Source organism: Corvus kubaryi, unplaced genomic scaffold (genome assembly GCF_017639235.1).
Source record: "Corvus kubaryi isolate FWS band 111438036 unplaced genomic scaffold, C.kubaryi_AGA036_p1.0 127, whole genome shotgun sequence".
In the NCBI taxonomy this organism is placed as follows: Eukaryota; Metazoa; Chordata; class Aves; order Passeriformes; family Corvidae; genus Corvus; species Corvus kubaryi.
The window spans coordinates 185,689-205,998 of record NW_024580662.1 but is presented as its reverse complement, the minus strand read 5'-3'; the positions used below and the strand labels follow the sequence as shown (position 1 = coordinate 205,998).

The 20,310-nt window shown below is 53.1% G+C and overlaps 2 protein-coding genes across 4 annotated transcripts in view; both read left to right on the top strand.

Annotated features, from left to right (window-relative positions):
• KSR2 (kinase suppressor of ras 2) overlaps positions 1–20,310 on the top strand; it is a 63,154-nt gene that overhangs the window by 36,397 nt on the left and 6,447 nt on the right. For all 3 annotated transcript variants that reach the window (XM_042023022.1, XM_042023014.1, XM_042023030.1), the window contains 3 exons: positions 349–716; positions 12,982–13,078; positions 16,753–16,886. In XM_042023022.1, the coding sequence (XP_041878956.1) occupies positions 349–716; positions 12,982–13,078; positions 16,753–16,886 (599 nt within the window). The remainder of the gene's footprint in view (positions 1–348; positions 717–12,981; positions 13,079–16,752; positions 16,887–20,310) is intronic.
• On the top strand, positions 2,731–11,882 carry LOC121662159 (kinesin-like protein KIN-14O). The gene is made up of 2 exons (XM_042023042.1): positions 2,731–2,780; positions 6,049–11,882. The coding sequence occupies exon 2, from the start codon at positions 9,227–9,229 to the stop codon at positions 9,743–9,745; it is 519 nt and encodes a 172-aa protein (XP_041878976.1). The 5' UTR covers positions 2,731–2,780; positions 6,049–9,226; the 3' UTR covers positions 9,746–11,882.

Here is a 20,310-nt window from a genome sequence, read left to right as displayed (position 1 = left end):
ACCCCGGGGTAAATAATTGGCTCTGCAGGGCAGTGCTGGAATCCCCATCCCTGGAGGGGTTTGAAGCCCTGTGGATGTGGCACTTGGGGACATGGGTCTGTGGTGGCCTTGGCAGTGCTGGGGAGGGGTTGGAGCCCATCTCAGAGGGCTTTTCCAACCTAAAGGATTCCATGATTCTATGGAAACCTGGGATTCCGCTGCCTTTGCGTAGAACGGGGCCGCTCCGTTGGCTTTGGGAGGCGCCTTCCTGGTTCCTCTGGGGCTGAGCGAGCAGCAGTTGGATCAGTGAGGTTTTCCCCCCAGTTTTCTCCCTGTTTTATTGTTCCCGATGCCCTTTGCCCACCACAGAACGAGGAAGGCGCCGAGGAGGTGCAGGAGTCCGAGGACGACTTCGAGGAGATGAACCTCTCGCTGCTCTCTGCGCGCAACTTCCCGCGCAAGGCCAGCCAGACCAGCATCTTCCTGCAGGAGTGGGACATCCCCTTCGAGCAGCTGGAGATCGGGGAGCTCATCGGGAAGGGCCGCTTCGGGCAGGTGTTCCACGGGCGCTGGCACGGGGAGGTGGCCATTCGCCTCATCGACATCGAGCGCGACAACGAGGACCAGCTCAAGGCCTTCAAGAGGGAGGTCATGGCCTACCGGCAGACCCGGCACGAGAACGTGGTGCTCTTCATGGGGGCCTGCATGAGCCCTCCCCACCTCGCCATCATCACCAGGTTGGGGTCGTTTTTTTCTGTCCAAAGAGTCGTTTCTTCCTTCTAAAAATTTGGTTTTTCCGTTGTTTTTCCTCCGGTCCGACAGCGCCGTTGGGTTGAGTTTCCTGCCCTAAGGAAGGGATCTTCTCCATGTGGTGTGGAGAACAGGGCAAATCCAGAAGTGTGTCCAGGCAGGTCATTCTTATCTAGAAGTGGAGCTCCGGGCAGGAATGGTTTGTTTTGTCCAGGGACAGGAAGCGCCATGGAATCATGGAATGGGGTTGGGTGGGAAGGGACTTTAAAGCCCATCCAGTGCCACCCCTGCCCTGGGCAGGGACACCTCCCACTGTCCCAGGCTGCTCCAAGCCCCAATGTCCAACCTGGCCTTGGACACTGCCAGGGATCCAGGGGCAGCCACAGCTGCTCTGGGAATTCCATCCCAGTCCCTCCCCACCCTCCCAGGGAACAATTCCTTCCCAAGATCCCATCCAGCCCTGCCCTCTGGCACTGGGAAGCCATTCCCTGGGTCCTGTCCCTCCATCCCTTGTCCCCAGTCCCTCTCCAGCTCTACTGAAGCCCCTTTAGGAACTGGAAGACTGGGAGGCTCCCAGCAGCTTTCTGGGGAGCAAACTGGGATTTGAGGGCTCCCAAACCATCCAAGACCTCCACAGCTTCCTGGGTATCGAGGCATTCCCAAAAACCTGCCCTCACCCACATTCCCAGTGGGAATGCAGCACTGAGTCTCCCGGTGTAATCCCTGTGTGGGTGGGCAAAAAAATCCCAGCTGGCCTGGAGGCAAAGAGGCTGCAACTGCTCCCAGAGCAGCTGTTCTCATGGGAATTACATTTATTCCTGAGAATTCTGTGATTTTCTTCACCTTCAGACCGTGTGTTCAGCTGGATATTATCCCTCTTTTCATCCCACCCTGGGTTATTTTCTCCCGGAGAAGTTTCCCCAAGGTGAGGCTGAATTTTCCTCCTGGCAGCATTTCAAAAGCAATGGAATGGCACCGCTTCCAACAGCCATCAGTGATGAAATATTGCATCATCTTCTCCTAATGTCCCTAATTTTTCCCTTGAAAGTGGCACCTCCCAGTCCCTGATCCCAGATGGGGTGGCTCTGCAGGTGCTCTGCTCCCTCTTTGTCCAAAACAAAAGGATTTCACCCCGAATTTGTGGCACCTCATCCCTTGCTCCCCGCTCCGGTGGGGTCATGGACTGTGTTTGCCTTGGGAGTTCCATCCTCTGGAGTCAGGGTGACCCCACAGCGGGGCCGGCTCTCCCCAGCTGGCGACTGGAAGAGCGATGCCTTTTATTCGGGACCAAAAATGAGCCATCTGGGGAAAATTCCGCAGCATTTCCATCTATTGGGTAGCTCCAGGCCAAAAGCTTTTGGAAAAGTGTGCAAACACATGTATTGATGGATGAGTCAGAGCCCCCATCCGCGTGTTACGCCGTGTTCCCAAAGGAAAAGGCGGCGTCTCCATCCTGCTCCGACGTCCCTTTGCAGCCCCCGTTTGCCCAGCTTTTCAGTGCTGTTCAATAGCAAAACCTGGGGAATGTATTCCTCGATATTTTTGGGTTTTAGTTTTCCTTTGAGCCGTGGAATGTTTTCTCTTCCATTTTCGATTCTAATGGGCCTTTCTGTACAAGCAGAGAGGTGCCATTTTTGACAGCTGGACAAAACCAGTCCGTGTGCTGCTGCATCCTGGTGAATTAAAATGAGGATTGTGGAGCTTGGCTCATCCTGTTCCTCTTCCAGCTGCACTTGATCCTGTTTTTTAAGGTCAAAATGTAAATTTATTCAATTGCCCAAAAATATAACCCAAGCTCACAACATTTCCAGGCATCGTTGGGTTGTTCCTACAACCTGCTTTTATCTGCATCCCTCGAAAGTTGAGTTGATATCAGCTTTAAACCAAAGGAGAGAAGAGTTGGATGGGATATGGGGAAGGAATTGTTCCCTGGGAGGGTGGGCAGGCCCTGGCACAGGGTGCCCAGAGCAGCTGTGGCTGCCCCTGGATCCCTGGCAGTGTCCAAGGCCAGGCTGGACATTGGGGCTTGGAGCAGCCTGGGACAGTGGGAGGTGTCCGTGCCCACGGCAGGGGGGGCACTGGATGGGATTTAAGGTCCCTTCCCACCCAACCCATTCTGTGATTCCTGAGTTGTCTCTTAATGCGCCGGAAAAGCAGAAATCCCCCAAAGGGGGCTCAAGTTCTGCCTGGAGATTTCTGGGAATAACTTTAAACCAGGCTTTGCTTGGAGTGAGGGAAAATCACTCCCAGCTGCCTGAGGTGGGGATTATGGATACAAAGCCAGGATATCAGGATTTCCTCACCTTCCCTGTGCCTATTCCCAGGGCAGGACTTGCTGTGTGTGGAAAAGGCCACTTTTTCTTCTGGGAGCCCACAAGTGGCCACTCGAGGCCATTTTTTCCACAAAATCCCAGCAATTCCTTGTAGTTGCTGCAGAAATCTCCGTTTCCCTGCACGTCTGGAAGCAGCTGCGTGTCCCTGGGAAGGGGCTTCACCACGTCGTGCCACCGGCGCTGCCGGAAGGGGGTTATTTATAGCCGGGTTTATTTTTACTTTTCCCCATGCTGATGTTTTCCTTCCTGATTGCCTGCAATATTCAGGGATCGTCTCATTAGCAGAACGAAATTTCCCCATCCAAACAGCCCACTGGGGAAAGAATGGAAGGGGAAACTGAGGCAGCAGCTGGCCGAGGGTGGGATGGTTTAGGTTAAAAATCTGATTTTTCCCTACATTTATGGATAAATGGGACCAGCACAGTTTAACATTTTCATCAGTGATAAAAACACTGGGATTGAGAGTGGAAAAGGCTCCAGGGAGAGCTCAGAGCCCCTTCCTAAAGTGCCTAAAGGGGCTCCAGGAGAGCTGGAGAGGGACTGGGGACAAGGCATGGAGGGACAGGACACAGGGAATGGCTTCCCAGTGCCAGAGGGCAGGGCTGGATGGGATATTGGGAAGGAATTTTTCCCTGGGAGGGTGGGCAGGCCCTGGCACAGGGTGCCCAGAGCAGCTGGGGCTGCCCCTGGATCCCTGGCAGTGTCCCAGGCCAGGCTGGACACTGGGGCTTGGAGCAGCCTGGGACAGTGGGAGGTGTCCGTGCCATGGCAGAGGGGGCACTGGATGGGCTTTAAAGTCCCTTCCCACCCAACCCATTCCATGATTCCCGAGTTGTCTCTTAAAGCAACGGAAAAGCAGAAATCCAGCATTTTTCAGCAGTGGGGGAGGTGACTCCAAGGAACGCTTCCATCAGAGCCGCTAATGGGTTTTCTCTTGGGTAATGAGCGCTGGGGACAATTAACATCCATCTTAATTAGTCTGGAGCAGGAGCGGGTGCGAGCCTTGGTGCTTTGAGCACTGCTTAATGGATGGTGGGAAACGGCGGCGAAGTCCTCGGCTCGGCGGGAATGAAAGGGCTGGAAAAGCTCCCAGTTTGTTGGAGTAACGAGTTGGTTTTGCTGGTGGGGAGTGGGACAAAGCCAGGCCTGGGTAAATCCAGCTCCTTGGGGCTCCTGGTGCTGGCCCCCAGAGCAGGAACAGAGGAAAAGCCTCAGCCACCCAGGGGGGTCTTCCAAGGGTAAAGTCCTTCCCTAATCTGGCTAAAATGGCTCCAGCCACCCACGAAAGCAGAAACTCTCACATTTGAGGATTCTGGGTGCTCCTCCTGGGGAAAAAAAGGGAGATTTGGATGCTTATTGATGCTTCCCAAGGCTCCAGGTGCTCATTGCGTCTGTAATGGAGCAGGGGATCAACGCGCTGGATGCAGCAACAGGGGACTCCTGTTGGTTGGGAATGTTGTTTGGGAGAAGGTTTGAGCTGGGCTTTGCCTGGGCTTTGAGCTCCTGCTGGCTTGTGAGGGGGATTTGGTGCAGCTCTTCCAAGATTCTTTGGGTCTTTGCTTAAAAGCTCCAACGTGGCTCTCGGAGCCTGTGCCAAGAGTCTGGGATTTGCTCCTTGGGATGCTCCAGGCTGGGTTTTGACCCCTCTCTTGTCACGCCAGGGTGGCTTCAGCTTTCCAGGGTGCCGCCGGTGATGCCACCAGGGCTGTGTGGCCATGATTTATGTCCCTGGCTGGGAAGACACAGGAGAACATTGAGGAACATTAGGAATTAAGCCTGACCTTGGCAGAACTGCGTCAAGAGAATTAATTTGTCGAAGGTGCCTTTGGAGCAGAGGAACTTGGAACGTTTCTGCTGGAGAGGGAGCATCTCCCAAACCCTTCCCTGGAGCTGCTGGTGGTGGGGGGATGGAGATAAACCCAGGCCCTGTCCTAACGTGAGATGTTGAAGATGAAATAAGAGTTTGCTCCTTTTTCTCTGTGGAAAACAGGTTTTAATTTCACATTCCCTGGCACTAATTAATAGGGAAGGTGTGAGAGCGAGGGATGGAAGGATAGCCAAGGCACTTCAGCTGTTTATTCCTGGATAACTTGCATGGACTAAATATTGGGGTTTGTTTTGATTCTATAATAGATTTCTGTGCTGGATTTTGCCAATATTTAATGTTCGGCTCTGCTGCTGGGAGGAACAAGCCCTTCACAAGGGATGCTCTCCCATCCCTGGACCCTGCTCCTGGTGGGCATGGAAGAGCTCTAGACAAAGCTCGGCTTTAAACTCTCAGCTCTTCCGAGCCTCTCCCAGTGCCAGATCTCCTGACATTTACAGGCACAGCCCAGCTGGGAAGGATTTGGGGCTTGTAAATCTCAATGCTCGGGGAGCTGGGGATATTTAACCTGATTTGAAGGATGGGAGGAAAGGGGAAGGGTGGAAAGCAAGGCATCCCTGTGGATGCTCTGTGGTGCCTGCAGCCAGCTCCCTGATCCCTCCAGGGGATCCAAATTGTCCTTAGAGCTTTAATGAACCACAAATTGAAGGAACAACAAGGTCAGGTGGGATGGAGCCCTGAATATCCTGAGTGGCATCACTGCCCATGGCAAGGGTTGGAATGAGAGGATCTTTGAAGTCTCTTCCAACCCAAGCCATTCCAGGATTCTGGATTTGAAATTGGATTTTTCTTCTCAATGGACTTAAAATGCATCCTCCCAGTGTTCCTTCCTGCGCTGGGAATTGAAGGAGAAGCTCTAAATCCTGCTCAGTGGGTGGGAAACTGAGGCACAGAGTTGCCACCTTGTTTTCCTCCATGCCAGGCTTGGGAGCCATGCACTGATGGGACACAGGGAACGGCTTCCCATGGGGAAGAGGGCACGGTTAGATGGGATCTTGGGAAGAGATTCTTCCCTGTGAGACCTTGGGACAGGCTACCCCATCCCTGGGAGTGTTCCAGGCCAGCTTGGGCGGGGCTTGGAGCAGCCCGGGATGGTGGAAGGTGTCCCTGCCCATGGCAGGGGGTGGAATGAACTGAGCTTTGAGGTCCCGTCCCATCCGAACCATTCCACGAGTCTCTGATCCTGGAGTGTTTCCGAGGTGCCTTTCAGGTCCTGCCCTTCTCTCTGCACTCCTGGGTCCGTTTTGGGAAGGGAAGCCATGGATTCCTGCCTCCCCTAACCCTGTCCACGTTCAAACACCCGCTTTAGGAGCCAGGCCCTTCTCCTCTGACCCCGTTGTTTTCCCTTTTCCTGCTTTTCCGCTGCATTCCCTTCCCTGGCAGTTAAATAATGGAGCTCGTAGATAATATAATAAATGGAGATCGACTTCATGCCAGGCGTGGGATCAGAATGGATTGACCCGTGGGAATACACTCCCCCCCGATCGATACGAGGCCATCAGGCTGGATAAATCTTGATAACGACTGACAACGGCAAAGTCAATACGTGGATTAATATACACATTAAAGCTGGATCTATCTTCCAGCGGCAGACAGCAGCTTGGGGAGGGGCCTGGAATATCCCGAGCCAAGAGGATGGCTGGGAATGGGGAAAAGCAGCAGCTTGATCCTCTGTGTTTGATGTCGAAACATTGGGGCTGGCTGAGCTTTTCTTACCCGCTGGAGCATCAAATCCCTGCCGGCGGCTGCTCCTTAACGTGGAGGATGCTCCAGGGGGGAAGTTTTCCCTTTGTGTTTTAAGAGTGTTTCCAAATGCCATGGAAATATCGCTGGTTTGGCCCCGAATTCTCCGGGAAAGTGCTTAACACAGCAGGATTCGCTTTGCTGGAGAGGAAGGGATTTAAGGAAATGCCTTTGATTAAGTGGCCTGCTGAGAGATGGTCCCAAAAATTCCTTCCGATCGTGTCAGCTCTTCCCGTCCCTGATGAGTGACATCCCAGCATCGTTCCTGATTTTTTCTGAGCACTCTCAATGCTTGGGGTCATCTTTGGGACAGAGCAGGACTGCCTGTGTGGGATCCGTGTGCTGGCACCTTGCCTAGACAAAGAAACAGCTCCTTCCCATGACAGCAGCATTAATTGTTTATTAATAATAATAATTATTATTACTATTCCAAAGTGGAGCCGGGTTCCAGGGAAGCAGCCGGCTCGATCCAAGGTTTCATTCCTGTCTCCGAAAGGATTTTTTTTTTTTTTTTTAAATTTCTTTTCCTCCCTGAAGTTCAAAACAGCAGGAGGAGCAGAGAATATATCAGAAACGAGGAGGTCGAGGCACCTCCACTCATCCCTGTGCGCCCAACCCTCCCTCTCGAAGCCGATTCCGAGCGTGTCCTTTCCAAAGGCGGCAAGTGGCACCTGGAGCATGGAGTTTTTTCGGATGACTTGTTCATAAGCCTGGCTTTAGCTAAGCCCCGGGGGCTGCTTTGCATTCACCTGGCTCCGAGCTCTTCTCCCCGCAGCTGGAGAAGAGCTCGTCTCCTCTATTTCCTCCAAATAAAAATGCATGGAGTTGGATTTTTCCAAATAACTTGTTTTTTTCCAAGGCGACGATGGAGTTGGAGCTACTTTTCGGGGAGGCTGATCCCCCTCCTCCTCCTCCTCCTCCTTTTCCTCCTCCTCCTGCAGCCCTTGTGGTTTGGCTGTAGTTATCTCGCGTGCCAGCTGCTGGCAGGAAAATTTTGCTGCCTAAGTAATATCCAGCAAAAGCCAGTGCTTCCATCGGCAGGAGATAGCGGGATGAGGGGAGCGTTGGCTCTCCAGGGCTTTTCTGCTTCCTCCCGCTGGTTTGGCTCTGCAGAGGCTCCTCCATGAGGAGCAGGAGGGTCTCTCCCATCTCCAGGCTGGGGATGTGGGCTGTGCTGGAAATGGCAGGAATTGAATTCCTTGGCTTCCCATTGGGGTTGCTTTGGGTTCTGTTGGAATGGGGTTGGATGGGATGAGTATTTCCAGCCAGGAGGGGCTGGGATCTGCTGGGTGCTGCTGCTCAGGTCATGGCCCTGAGTTGCCACCAAGCTGCCACTCCCTGGCTGCTGCTTCCATAGAACCACGGAATTGTTTAGTCTGGAAAGGATCCTTAAGATGGTAAATTCCAACCATTCCCCCAGCACGGCTGAGGCCACCACTGCTCCGTGTTCCCAAGTGCCACATCCACACGGCTGTTAAATCCCTCCAGGGATGGGGACTCCAGGGATGTTCCAGGGCTTGGCAACACTTTCAAGTGAAGAAATTTTCCCTAATATCCTAATTTTTCCTCCCTGGTCATGGTTATGGTGTTTGGATGTAGAGGGCTGAGGAATTTCAGGCTGGATACTGCCACTGAGCTGCTCCTCTCGCTCTGGCATTGGCAGGGAGTCAAGGGGGCGAGATTCCTTATCCATTTAGAGGAAAACAAAACCTCGGGATAAAAATGAACCCAAAGCTCTCCCTTTGCTGCTCTTCCAGCCTTGTTTGATTTTCCTTGTTGTGAAACACCTCAGGAGCCGTCACATTCCAAAAGCGCCGTTGCCAGGAAAAGAGAGGGACAAGCCAATATATTGGAACAGCTGGAAAACTTCCCAAATAAGTCAGGAACGTGCCAGAATGTGCAGAGCTCCTTCTTTCCCTCTCTGGTCCTGCTCAAATGAAATCAAATAAGTCCCGGCTCAGTGCTTCCTGTTGCTGTTTCTTTCTTGACATTCCCCAAAGGGTCCTTTTTCCATGAAAACCTCCAAGTGGGTAAACAGCTGGGGAATGTGGGAGCATCCAAGCATCCTTTGCCGTGTCTTTCCTCCGGCACAGACGTAACCTGGGAGCAGAGGTATTTTTATATGAAAGCATTTTTTATTAATTCCCCACCTCGCTCTCCTCTCCAGTGTCTCCCCTGGGTCTATAGTGCTGACTGTCACCATGGTACCCGAGCTGCTTCCCTATAAATCCATATCCCGGCAAGGAATGAACTTCCTGGGGTCTGGCATTTATCATTTCTCTCATTGAACGGGCATTGATGTGGATGGGAAGAAGGAAGGGAAGCACCAAGTTCCTGGAGTGATGGAACGCACCCTACAACCGCCGGGCTGCCGGCTCGGGATGATCTCTGCTCCTGAGCTGGAGCCGGGATGGGGCTTCAACTGCGGAAATGTTGGCCACCACTGTAGAGATGATGGCCATGAATGTAGAGTTAAGGCCATCAATATAGACGTGGTGGCCATTAGTATGGAGGTGATGGTCATCAGTGTCGGGCGATGGCCATCAGTGTAGAGACAGTGACCATCAATGTAGAGACAGTGACTATCAGTGTAGAGGTGTTGGCCACCAATGTAGAGGTGATGGCCACCAGCGTAGAGGTGATGACCATGAATGTAGAGGTGGTGGTCACCCGTATAGAGGTGCTGGCAACCAGTGCAGAGACAATGACCATCAATGTAGAGGTGGTGACCATCAGTGTAGAGGTGATGGCCATCAATATAGACGTGGTGGCCATCAGTGTAGAGGTGATGACCATCAGTGTAGAGGTAATGGCCATCAATGCAGAAGTGATAGCCATCAGTGTAGAGACAATGACCATCAATGTAGAGGTGATGGCCATCAATGCAGAGGTGATAGCCATCAGTGTAGAGACAATGACCATCAATGTAGAGGTGATGGCCACCAATGCAGAGGTGATGGCCATCAGTGTAGACTTGATGACCACAAGTGTAGTGGTGATGACAACCGGTATAGAGGTGGTGGCTGTCAATGTAGAGGTGTTGGCTACCACTTAAGGGTAATGGCCATCAATGTAGAGACAACGACCATCAGTGTAGAGGTGCTGGCCACCAGGGTAGAGATGATGACCATCAATATTGCAGAGAGGGGTGAAAAACTCGAATGGATGACAGACAGATGAGTCTGTTTTCCCACGGAACAGCAAAAACACCCAGAGGCAGCGCTCCAGCTCTTCCGCCCTCATCCCGAATTGTTCCTCTGCGAGCCGCCTTGGCTTTGCTCCCGCTGCCGATGTCTCCAGCCCACATTGGGAATGCAGTGCTTATAAAGCAATTTGGGATTTGGCTTGCTTGGCTGAACACTTCAAAAACGCATTTTGAATTGAGAGTGGCATCTGCAGAGAGATGGGGCTGGGCCTGTCCTGGTGCCGGGAAAGGCACCAGGATGTGGATGTGCCATGGGATGAGGTGCGCTCCTGAGGACCCCCAGAAGGATCTTCGCATCTCTGTCCCTGCCACCCCTCAGCTCTGGATGGCATTTGGCCACCTCGTGGCACCAGGGCATGTGTCATCAACCTGCTCTGCTGCCAGGTGGGACGGAGAAGTTTGGGAGGAGAAGACAAGAATTCCTTATGAATTTTCACTTCAGCGCTGAATAAACCGTGATCCATCTGAAGATGCAAATCATCTGCCTTGTTTTTGGTGTCGAGAGTAGGCATTTTGTGGCCTTGTCATCCCCAGCCGTGTCCCTCAAAGCCACGCTCAGCAGGGACCACTCCAAGTGGAAAGGCAGAAGACTCCGAGCGTGCCCCGGGCGCCGCTTTGTCCTGCCCGAATGGGGAGCGATTGAGGAATGAGGAGGAGCGGAATTGTTGAGCTGTGCCGTGAAAAGGTTCTGCAGGTGGTGGCTGAATGGGCTCAGGTGCTGCACAAAAGGTATCAAAGGGCTTTATCTCCGCGTTGGCAGCTCCTTATCCGGCAGGAAAAGTCGGATGTGCCGGTGCGGCGGCGGGCGCTCGGTGAATTCATTCGGAGCCGTTACTCATCGAGGGGAGGGGAGAAGCACCTGGGCTGCTTTGATGGCTCTGCCAGGGTCTGAGGAGCAGAGGAGACAGTGCCATGTCCCGGTGCCACCACCGCGGGTCTGGCTGCTCTCCTGCGGTGGCTCCATCCGCTGGGAAGGGTTTGGAAATCCTGTAAACGAAGTGGAAAGATGGGAATCTCATCAGCAAAGGGCTGCAAGCTCTGCTCTCGGGGTTATCTCAGGAGTTCAGATAGGCAGAAATGTGAGGATTTTCCTCTAAACAACCCTTCCCCAGGAAAACAGCTGATCTTAACTCGCCCTAGGGCTGGAATCCAGCCCCGTTCCAGCGCTAATCCACTCATTGCATTTCCAGTGTCAATTTGAGACCAATTCAGATCACAGGCAACTGGCTGTAAAATGGTTTTCTCTGGGAGAAAATGTGTTTTCCGGGAATGGGGAAGGGCTGGGGGAACTCCTGTGCGTGCAGGCAGGTCATGGAGGTGGCAGAAGGCTGTTGTGTGGCAGAGCTTAAAGCTTGGTGGGTTTATGCAGCAAATTAGTGCAGAAAAATAAAGGTGGTGGAAGGAGAATTCGTGTCCGTCGTTATTCTGCACGCTTGGATTCGTTGCGGTTGCGTAAACCCAAGGATTTTATCACTGATTTCCAAGCGCTTGGATCCTAATCTCTAGCAAATTCCTATTTGACTGCAGCTGAAGTGTTGCAGGAGGTGGGAAGACGGTTTAGAGGGAGCGTGTTCGTACCGCAGCCACCTCGGGGCTACATCCAGCTGGGATGCTCAGGGATGTGCTGGGACACCGGAGCAAGGAAAACCCATCCCTGAGGGAGCACTTGCTGCCCTAAATCCCCACTGCAGGTCACTTGTGCCCAGCAGGACAACTTCTAACATGCCCAGGGAGGAAATACTTTGAAGGGTGCTGTTGTCTTTCCAAAACCCACGGGATATGGGATTGATCCCATTCCTGTTTCGCTGCTTGTCCTGAAAATTCTGCTCTCTGCCCATGGAGTGATGTGGAGCTTCTGGCTTAGGAGCAGGAGGATCCTTTGGCAGGTTTGGGGTTCTTCTGGGTTTCATGGACCCATGGAATGGTTTGGGTGGGAAGGGACCTTAAAGCTCATCCCATTCCACCCCTGCCACAGACAGGGACACTTCCACCATCCCAGGTTGCTCCAAGCCCCATCCAAGGTGTCCCTGCCCATGGCAGAGGGCTGGAATTATATGGTCCTTAAAGTCCCTTCCAACCCAAACCATTCCATGACTCTCTTTTATGATTCTGGGGTGATTTTCACCCAAAAAGGACAAAACCTCTCCCAGGGTATGAATCCAAACGAGGGCATGCTGGAATTCCCAGGGCAGGAGGAACTGGGCAAGGGGAAAGCAGTGGAGCCGAGCTGGGGGAGAGCAGCAGAATGAAAGCCCGGAACTTTTAATTTGTTAACCAGAACAGAATCAAATCAACATCTGCAGTCACCAAACCTCTTTAACGAGCTGTGCATTGGGTGTTTTATTTCCCAGGCACAGGTATCCAGTCTCGTCTTTCCAAAGTTGCCTGGAATGAGCGTGGGTGGATAGAGAAAAGCAAAAAAAAAAAAAAAAAAAAAAAAGCCGTTTTTTTGTGGGCGGGAGTCGAGGCAGCAGCCACCCACGTCCTCCATTATGATATTCAAATGTCAATATATTTTTAATTGGTTTATATCCATCTCCCCCCCCCCCCAATCCCCAAAATCCAGCTGCCTTTGGTAATTAAGGCTCTGTAAATAGATTTTACTGTAATTGGTACGAGAAGGAAAATTGGAGGACATTGTACAGTGCATGGGGTTGGGTTGGGGGATTTTTTTTTTCCCCCTCCCTGTCTTTCCTCTTTTGACTCATTTTACATCTGCGAGCTTTGTATCCCGAGGGAGGAGGAGGAGGAGGGAGCCACGGCCAGTTCTGCACAACAGCTCAGAAGCGGGAGGACCAGGTGGCTTGTTGAGGTCTGGGATACAGGGAAAAGCCAGGAGCCAGCCCCGGTTGTCCCTTGTGGCACCACGGTGGTGCCACCAGGACATGCCAGGAGCAGCGAGAGCTCCCTCCCAGTGCCAAACTGGGAGAGCCCCCGGTTCCCTGTGGAATCTTGGATCTGCCTCGAGCCACGAGGCCAAAATCCGGCCAAAATCCAGGGATTATCTACAGCTCCCTGCTTTATAATCTGGGGGTGTTTCTCCAGGAGGGTTTGTAACTTCTCTTTCCCTTTTCCTGCTCCTCCAGCCTGTGTAAAGGACGGACTCTCTACTCCGTGGTGAGGGACGCCAAAATCGTCCTGGATGTCAACAAGACGAGGCAGATAGCACAAGAAATCGTGAAGGTATGGTCTGGTGGGGTCTGGGTCCGGCAAAAAACCCAGCCAAGAGCCCGATCCACTCATTCTGGGGAGCGGGAGAGGAGCAGCCGAGGATTCTGGGCAGGATAGCTCTGCTTGGCTTTAAAATCCAAGGATTCTGGGCAGGATAGAACCCCTTGGCTTTAAAATCCAAGGATTCTGGGCAGGATAGAACTCCTTGGCTTTAAAATCCAAGGATTCTGGGCAGGATAGAACTCCCTGGCTTTAAAATCCAGCTCTCTTTGACCTCTCTCATGTGGCTGAACTGGGGTGGCTCCAAAGCTTCCATGGGCTCCCCGTGCTTGGGGCTCATCCTGGCCACTGCTCCTTTTCCCCGTCGGAATTTCAGGTGTTTTAAGTCCAGCATTGCTGCTTGAGGGAGTTCCTGGTTGGATATTCCTCTCCTCTTGGGAAAAAAACGTGATAGTCATGGAATCATGGAGTGGTTTTGGTTGGAAGGGAGATTAAAACTCATCCAAGGGACACCTTCCACTATCCCAGGTTGCTCCAAGCCCCATCCAACCTGGCCTTAGACACTTCCAGCATTCCCAGCATTCCCATAAAGCATTCCCAGGGCCAAAGCTCCTGGAGAAATCCATGCCATGGTGCCATGAGGCCAAGCTCATGTACATTTTCCAGAACTAAAAACGCTTTCCCTTTCCCAGGGATGGCTCCAAGAGCATCTTCCACACTTCAGACGTGATCCTATAAACGATCCCGGGGAGGATCCTCCCGTGGCAGGGTGGAGTGGCCGGGAATTTGGGTCCTGAGCCCTCACAGCTTCCCATGAGAGGTCGGCAGTGGCACTGAGGTGTTGAGCTGTCTGCCAGAGCGGGGCTGCGTTGTGATTCCAAACGTATTCATCACCAAAAATACTTGGCACGTGTCCTGCCATGGGAGCTGTGACACTGCCCCCATGCCCTGCTCGAGGTCAGCCAGCACTTCCACCCCGGAGCCCAAACCTGGAGCTGATCCCACGTTTAACTGTGAGAAGACAGCAGAAAATCTGATTTTCTGGCAGATCTTAACCCCCCCTTAAATATTCAAATCCAGGTTATAAAGCAGAACATGTTCGGCAGTATTTCCTGGATGGTGCCTTTTCCCCTGATGGTGCTTAGGCTGTCTCTTATTAAATCGCCTATTTTGTGTTTATTTAGACCCAGTTTTAACTTTTAAGTTTAAATTCCTTCGATCCTACTGGAGTCTCCAGGCAGGAGCTGACAGGTGAGCACAGCCTGAACCTTTTGCTACCTTGGAGCCGCAGCCTGAGTTGGGGGTGCCCGAGGCAGCCCAGAGCCTCTCCCTCCTTAATTCCTACTTCTGATCCATGTTTTCCACCTTTTAGACGTGGATTTTTCCTGCTGAGAAAGCACTTGAAGCATCACAGTTTAGCCTTGTATTTTCCCCCCTTTTCGTGCTCAGGGCTTTTGCCTTCCAGATGTTCCCAGTGGAAAGAACGGCTCGGTTCAGCCCCTTTCCCTGCGTGGGTTCATTGCTCCATGTGGGTTTCGAGGATGAGGCTGAGAGATCCTTGTTTTCTGCAGCTGCTGCCTGTTCAGAATGGGTGTGAAACCTCCAACTCTGCGGTGTTGAGAGGCAGAGGGACTTCGTATCCAGCCCAGATCCCTGGAGGAACTAGCAGAGTTCCAAAGGCTCTCTCCAGGCACCAAAGGGAATTCCCGGCGAGGTCCAGCCCTGCCACAATGCCATGACCCAACCACACGGCCCATTCCTGTGGAGGAGCAGCTTCCCAGCCTTCCCACCTTTCCCCACCCATCTCCAGCAGATGTTGTGGTGGATTTGGAGGTGGTGGGGGTTGGGAAGCGAAGGCAAATCCCAACACCTTGGTTTGGGTGGACTTGGGGCTGCATTTTCCAGAGGCTTTGGATTTGCTGCCCGGTCACAGCAGTTGTGTGATTTTATCCCTTGAGTCCTGGAATGTGATGGGAGAGCTGCCCAGATTATTGGATTAGTGGGTGCAAGGTTATCCCGAGTTCCTCTGGAGGGGAAGGATGATTTATCCCGGGAGCGGTGCCGGCAGAGGGAGCTGGCTTCTCACACAGCCGAGCAAATTAAGGCATTACTGGGCCCTGAGTGTTTCCTCACGGATCATCCCAGGGGCCGGGGTGCCAGGGCTGGAATTTGCAGTGGGATCTGTGCGGAGCCAGGTGAGGGATTTGGGTTTGCCCGGAGAAATTCCTTCAGCAAAGGCCGGGCTGTGTTTAATGATTCCATGGAGACGAGCTCCCAGCTGGATGTGGGAGCAGGTGGGAGCAAGATCCTGCTGCTGCTCTGGATCTCCTCACCCCCAGAGTATTCCCATGGCACTGGGGCTCATCCGTGGATGCTCAGGGCCCTGCACTGCACCCTGGCCAGAGAAGCATCGGAATGTTGTTCCTTGCTCCACCCTGGCACTTTCTGGAGGTGACAGTGACATTTGAGAGCCGATTTTTAAAATCCCACCATTATCTCATGTGCTGGGAGCTGGAGACCCCTAATTCATCCTGGTGCCTGGAATGGTCCTGGCATCCAGCCCCAAATCCTTTCCTTCCCGCAGCATCCCTTGGTAGGAGCTCTTTCGGATTTACTTCTCATGGGTTGCAGTGAAACCCCCATACCTTGCTGGGCTGGGGTGTTTTTCCATTTGTTTTCCCACTTTTTCCAGGTGGTGGAATTTGGGTTGGGTCTTCTGGCTCCACATCAGCTGCCAGCTTAAAAATGAATTCTCCTCACGCAGCCTGCGTGGTTAATGATGATAGATGAAAAGATGAGACTCAAGATGGATGGATCCCCGTGGAATTCCAGTTAATAAATCCCCCTTTTCCAGTGACAGACAACCAATATTCCCTCTTAAGCAACAGTTTGCTGGCCTGTTGGGCATCGATCCTTCATCAGCATCCTGCAGATCAAGTTTTCCCTGAGTCTGCTTAGGAGGGTGAAAAGTGGGACAGCATCAAAATCCCTGCTGAAGTCGGGATAAATGTGCTTTATCCCCCTCCCCATTCCCAGAGTTATCCCGCGGAGCTGAACATCCGCCACACGGAGCTGCCGGCACTCTGCTTGATTTGCCAGCGCTAAACAGGAGAGTTCGGATTTCCCACCCATGGCCTTTTTGTGCCTCATTAGCACTAATTTTAATTAACCGCCGAGCAGTTTTTCCTGGGGGAAGGAATTAAGGCAGGACTCCCGCGAGGCGCCCGTTTCCAGGCGGATGGGGCCGTCGGAAGCGCCGATGGCTCCGCCAGGGAGATGGGGAGCGGTTATTACCCTCCTCTCCCAGCCCCCAAAAAAACGGAGGCGAGAACATCATCACCATCCATTTCCCAGCAGAGGATTCCAGGGAAGCGGCTGCCGGGTGGGCTTGCCGTTAATTTTTCCCGCGGAATCGATTAATCAGGAAGACGAGTGGGCGCCGTGGCAGCTGGGACACCCACGCCACGATCCCATCTCCCTCCAGGAGCCCATCCCAAAGCAGGGACCCCTCCAGCCACTTTCCTTTCCTGCAGGGCCCTTTGGGGATGCGGTCCAGCTTGGCTGTGCCGCGGTGGCTCACGGATGCTCCCAGTATCCCATGGGAACGGCCCCGCTCTGGCATTATCCCGTCCCTTTGTGCTGCTTTTGTAACTTCGGGGTGTTTTCCTCTCTCTGTGCCACCCTAGGGAATGGGATACCTGCATGCCAAGGGCATCCTCCACAAGGACCTCAAGTCCAAGAATGTCTTCTACGACAATGGGAAGGTGGTGATCACCGACTTTGGGCTCTTCAGCATCTCTGGAGTTCTCCAAGCGGGCAGGTAGGAGGACACGGACACACTGGAGCTCCTCCCCGTGCCCTAAAGCTGGGAACATGGGGAAAGATCCAAAAAACCCCTTCTCCAAGCGCCTGTTTGTGTCCCCAGCCTCAGCAGACATGGGTTCAAGGGGCCTTGGGGTGTCCTGGGGCTGCTCGGTTTGAAGGGAGTTGGTTTTGATCCGTGGGAAGGAGCACAATTCCGCACACAAATCTCCGGGATTTTTGTTCGGAGTGGCAGATTGTGCCCCTTGGACCAACCTCTTCCCATGGGATGCCTCAATTCCATAGCCAAACCACCCTGCAGCCACCCAGGAGATGCTCCTGTGGCAGCAGAGCCGGTTCATTCCTTGGCTTTTCCCTTTCCATCGTTATAATTCCCTGGCATCTGCTTCATCTCCTGCCTGGATTGAGTGATGCCATCCCTGTGCCATCCCCACTCTGGTGACATTTTGGGAATTACAGACATCTGGCCATGGTGTCTGTGCCGGGCATGGAGCAAGACATGGAAAATGAGAGCCAAGCTTGGGACTTTCACAGCACTGGGCTCTCGGAGGGTTTTAAATCTGAGGGTTTTGGTAAATGTTTCTTATTAAATTTTTTGTGGGGAGGTTTTCCAGCTGTAGGAATGGCAGGACAAAGAGTTCCAGCAGCTGTGGAAAGGAGGAAGAACAAAGCTGGGGGGGAAAAAAGAAACAGAAGTGGGGAAGGAAGAACAGAGATGATATTTCCCTTTTTTTTTTTGAAGTGGGAAATAAGAACGTTGCTGACTTTTCCCACCTTTCCCAATAAATCCTTTGTGTTGGATTTCCCACTGAATCCTTTGTGTTGAGAGCTGCACAGGCCAAGCTTAGCCAGTTTCCTCCTGGTCCTTCCATTTCCACGGCAAAGATGCTCAGGAGATAAAAAGCCCCTTGGAAATTATGGATTTTCTCCCAGTTTCCCAGTGGTGATGTCAAAGGATTTGAGGGAATGGCAGCGGCCGCCTCTCTCCATGCCACACTGTGCACTCCCAGGTTTTCCACTCTGCCTGGATAAATATCAACAGATTTTAGCACAAACTTGGCCAAAAGCTCTGGAAGGCCAGGAAATCCAGGGCCTCCCGCTGTGGCAAAATGGGGTTTGCCTCTGGTTGGGCAGCTGGGCGGAGGGTTTGGGATTCAGGGCCTGCCAGGAGGAAGGAACGGCTCATTCCAGCAGGGAATGAGGATTTGGGCAAAACCAGACAAGTTTTGCCAGGAATCTTTGCTGTGAAGGTCAGAGATGCTCCGGAGATGGAACGAGAGACGGAGGAAATGGGGTTTCTGATGAGGTGGCCGATGTGTGGCCACCTCTGCCCGAGACTGGGATGTCCCTTGGGGGATTAAAATCCAGGAGACGACTCAGTAGAGGAAGGATGGCCAGGAAAGCAAGGCTGGACAGAAATGAGTGGTGTTTTGCTGGGAAAATGGAGAAAATGAGACAATTTGTGCCCTGGGCTGCTGGTAGCACACATTTTCTGCTGGAGGAGAGCTCAGACAAGAGCAGGGATCCATGGCCACCATGGATCTTGGAACAGGAAGGGTCTGTAGGTCTGATCTCCCCTTTTCAAGGTGGGTTTTCCCTGTTTTGGTGTCTCTCAGATGAAGAAGGGAGATAAAACCCAGATTTGGGTCTTTAGAGGCTTGGAAAAACGTCTCTGGAGAAGGAGACAAAATTTTTGGAGGTCAGGTTAAGGATGGTGGCATTTTTTCAGCTGGTTTCTCTGGGGTTAAAACACTTCCTGCAGAGGTTTGGTGACTTGGGGTCTCATCCCAGTGAAATCTGATTTATTCCTTCCTTCTTTGAGTGTTCTTGGGCTCGGTGGGGCTGCTCTGGAATTAGGAGGAGCATGAGGTGGGTCTTGAAGAGCCTGAGGAGCTCTTCTGCTCCTGCCTCTGCCCTGGGGGTGGCTTGGAAGCTGCTCAGCTGGTTGTGGCTGTGAAGTCAGGTAAACTTTGGTCACAAACCCTCAAACTGCTGTCATTGGGCCACTTTTGGGATCCCACTAAAGCCCAGCCCTCACTGCTGGGAGCTCACAACCCACAGGAGCTTTGCCCAGGGATGAGCTGTGCGTCCCAATGCAGCCCCTGGAGCATCCCGAGGCTGCCTGTGGGATGTCACAGCCCTGAGCCCCTCCCTGCGCAGAAATGGAAGCCCCAGGAGCAAACCCAACCTTGCTGAGGGTGCTGGAGGAGATCCGAGTGCTGCTTCCTAGGATGGAGAGGCGGGCACAGGGAAGGACGAGCGAGCCGAAGCCTTTTTAATTGCCCAGGTGCTTAATGTGGGTTTGTAATTAAGAGCTGGAGGGTGGAGGGAGGTGGCTGGGCAGCTGAAAGCCTCCCCTCTGTGCCGAAGTGCTCTGGAGGGTTCGAGCCGCGCTGGAGCCGCTGATTGCGGTGGAGATTCCAACGCAGGGAGTGGAGAGGAGCCATCGACGCCCCAGAGGGGACGAGGAGGCTTCATCAGCGCTTCCCAGGAGTGGCAGCGTCCTTCCCCAGGGACGGGGTCCCTCTGGTCACTGCCAGACCTACGGCTGGGAACGGGGATGGCTTTGCAGACGGGAGGATCCGGATTGTGTCGTTTTGGGATTATCGGTCAGCTTTGAGGTGGGACCCCATCCCTGCATGGTGTCCCATGGGATTTTGGCCCCAGACGGACATTCAGGAGGACAGATGACCCCACAGCCATCCCTTAGCCCTGTTCATCCCCATCTTTGGGAGGGTTCCAAGCACCCACAGGGAGAAATTCCTGGCACGAGCCAGAGGGCTCTGCCTTCTCCAGCCCAGCGTGACCTGGGACAGCTTTGTTCCCTCCTGCTGCTGAATTCGGGCTCAGACCCACGATGAAGCTTCTTCAGGTGTCACCACCACTGACGATCCAGGGATTTTGGAGCCAGCAGTGTGTATCCCAGGTGCCTGCTGGAGGATGCAAAGGATGGAGAAGTCCCCGACGTCATCCTCAGCCACTGGCCAAAGGATTCCAATGCGTTTATCCCGAGCAGGGGGAGCTTGAGGAGGTGAAGGGAGGACAGATGAGGTGAAATGAGGGTTTGTTACAAAGCCAGGTTGCTCCCATGGGAGATGGCATTGGAGGCTTGGACTTGGAGGGGCTGTTTTGGGGCCAAACACCTGAAAACACCAATTCCCAGGCTGTTATTTTAGGATGGGTTTGCTCGGAAGACGCACTTTGTGGACCCCACTCCAACATCCTGCTCCAACCACGGTGCGGGAATTTATCCTCACTTTACCCCTTGATCCTTTAAGGAGTTTTGGTGCAATGGGCACAGCAGGAGCCCCAGCAGACCCCAGATCCCCATCCCCAGCCTGGAAGAGCCAAAGTTCCCCTTAAACACCATCCTGTGCCCAAATTTTGTCCTGCTCCCTGGCAGGGCCAACATTTCTAGAGCA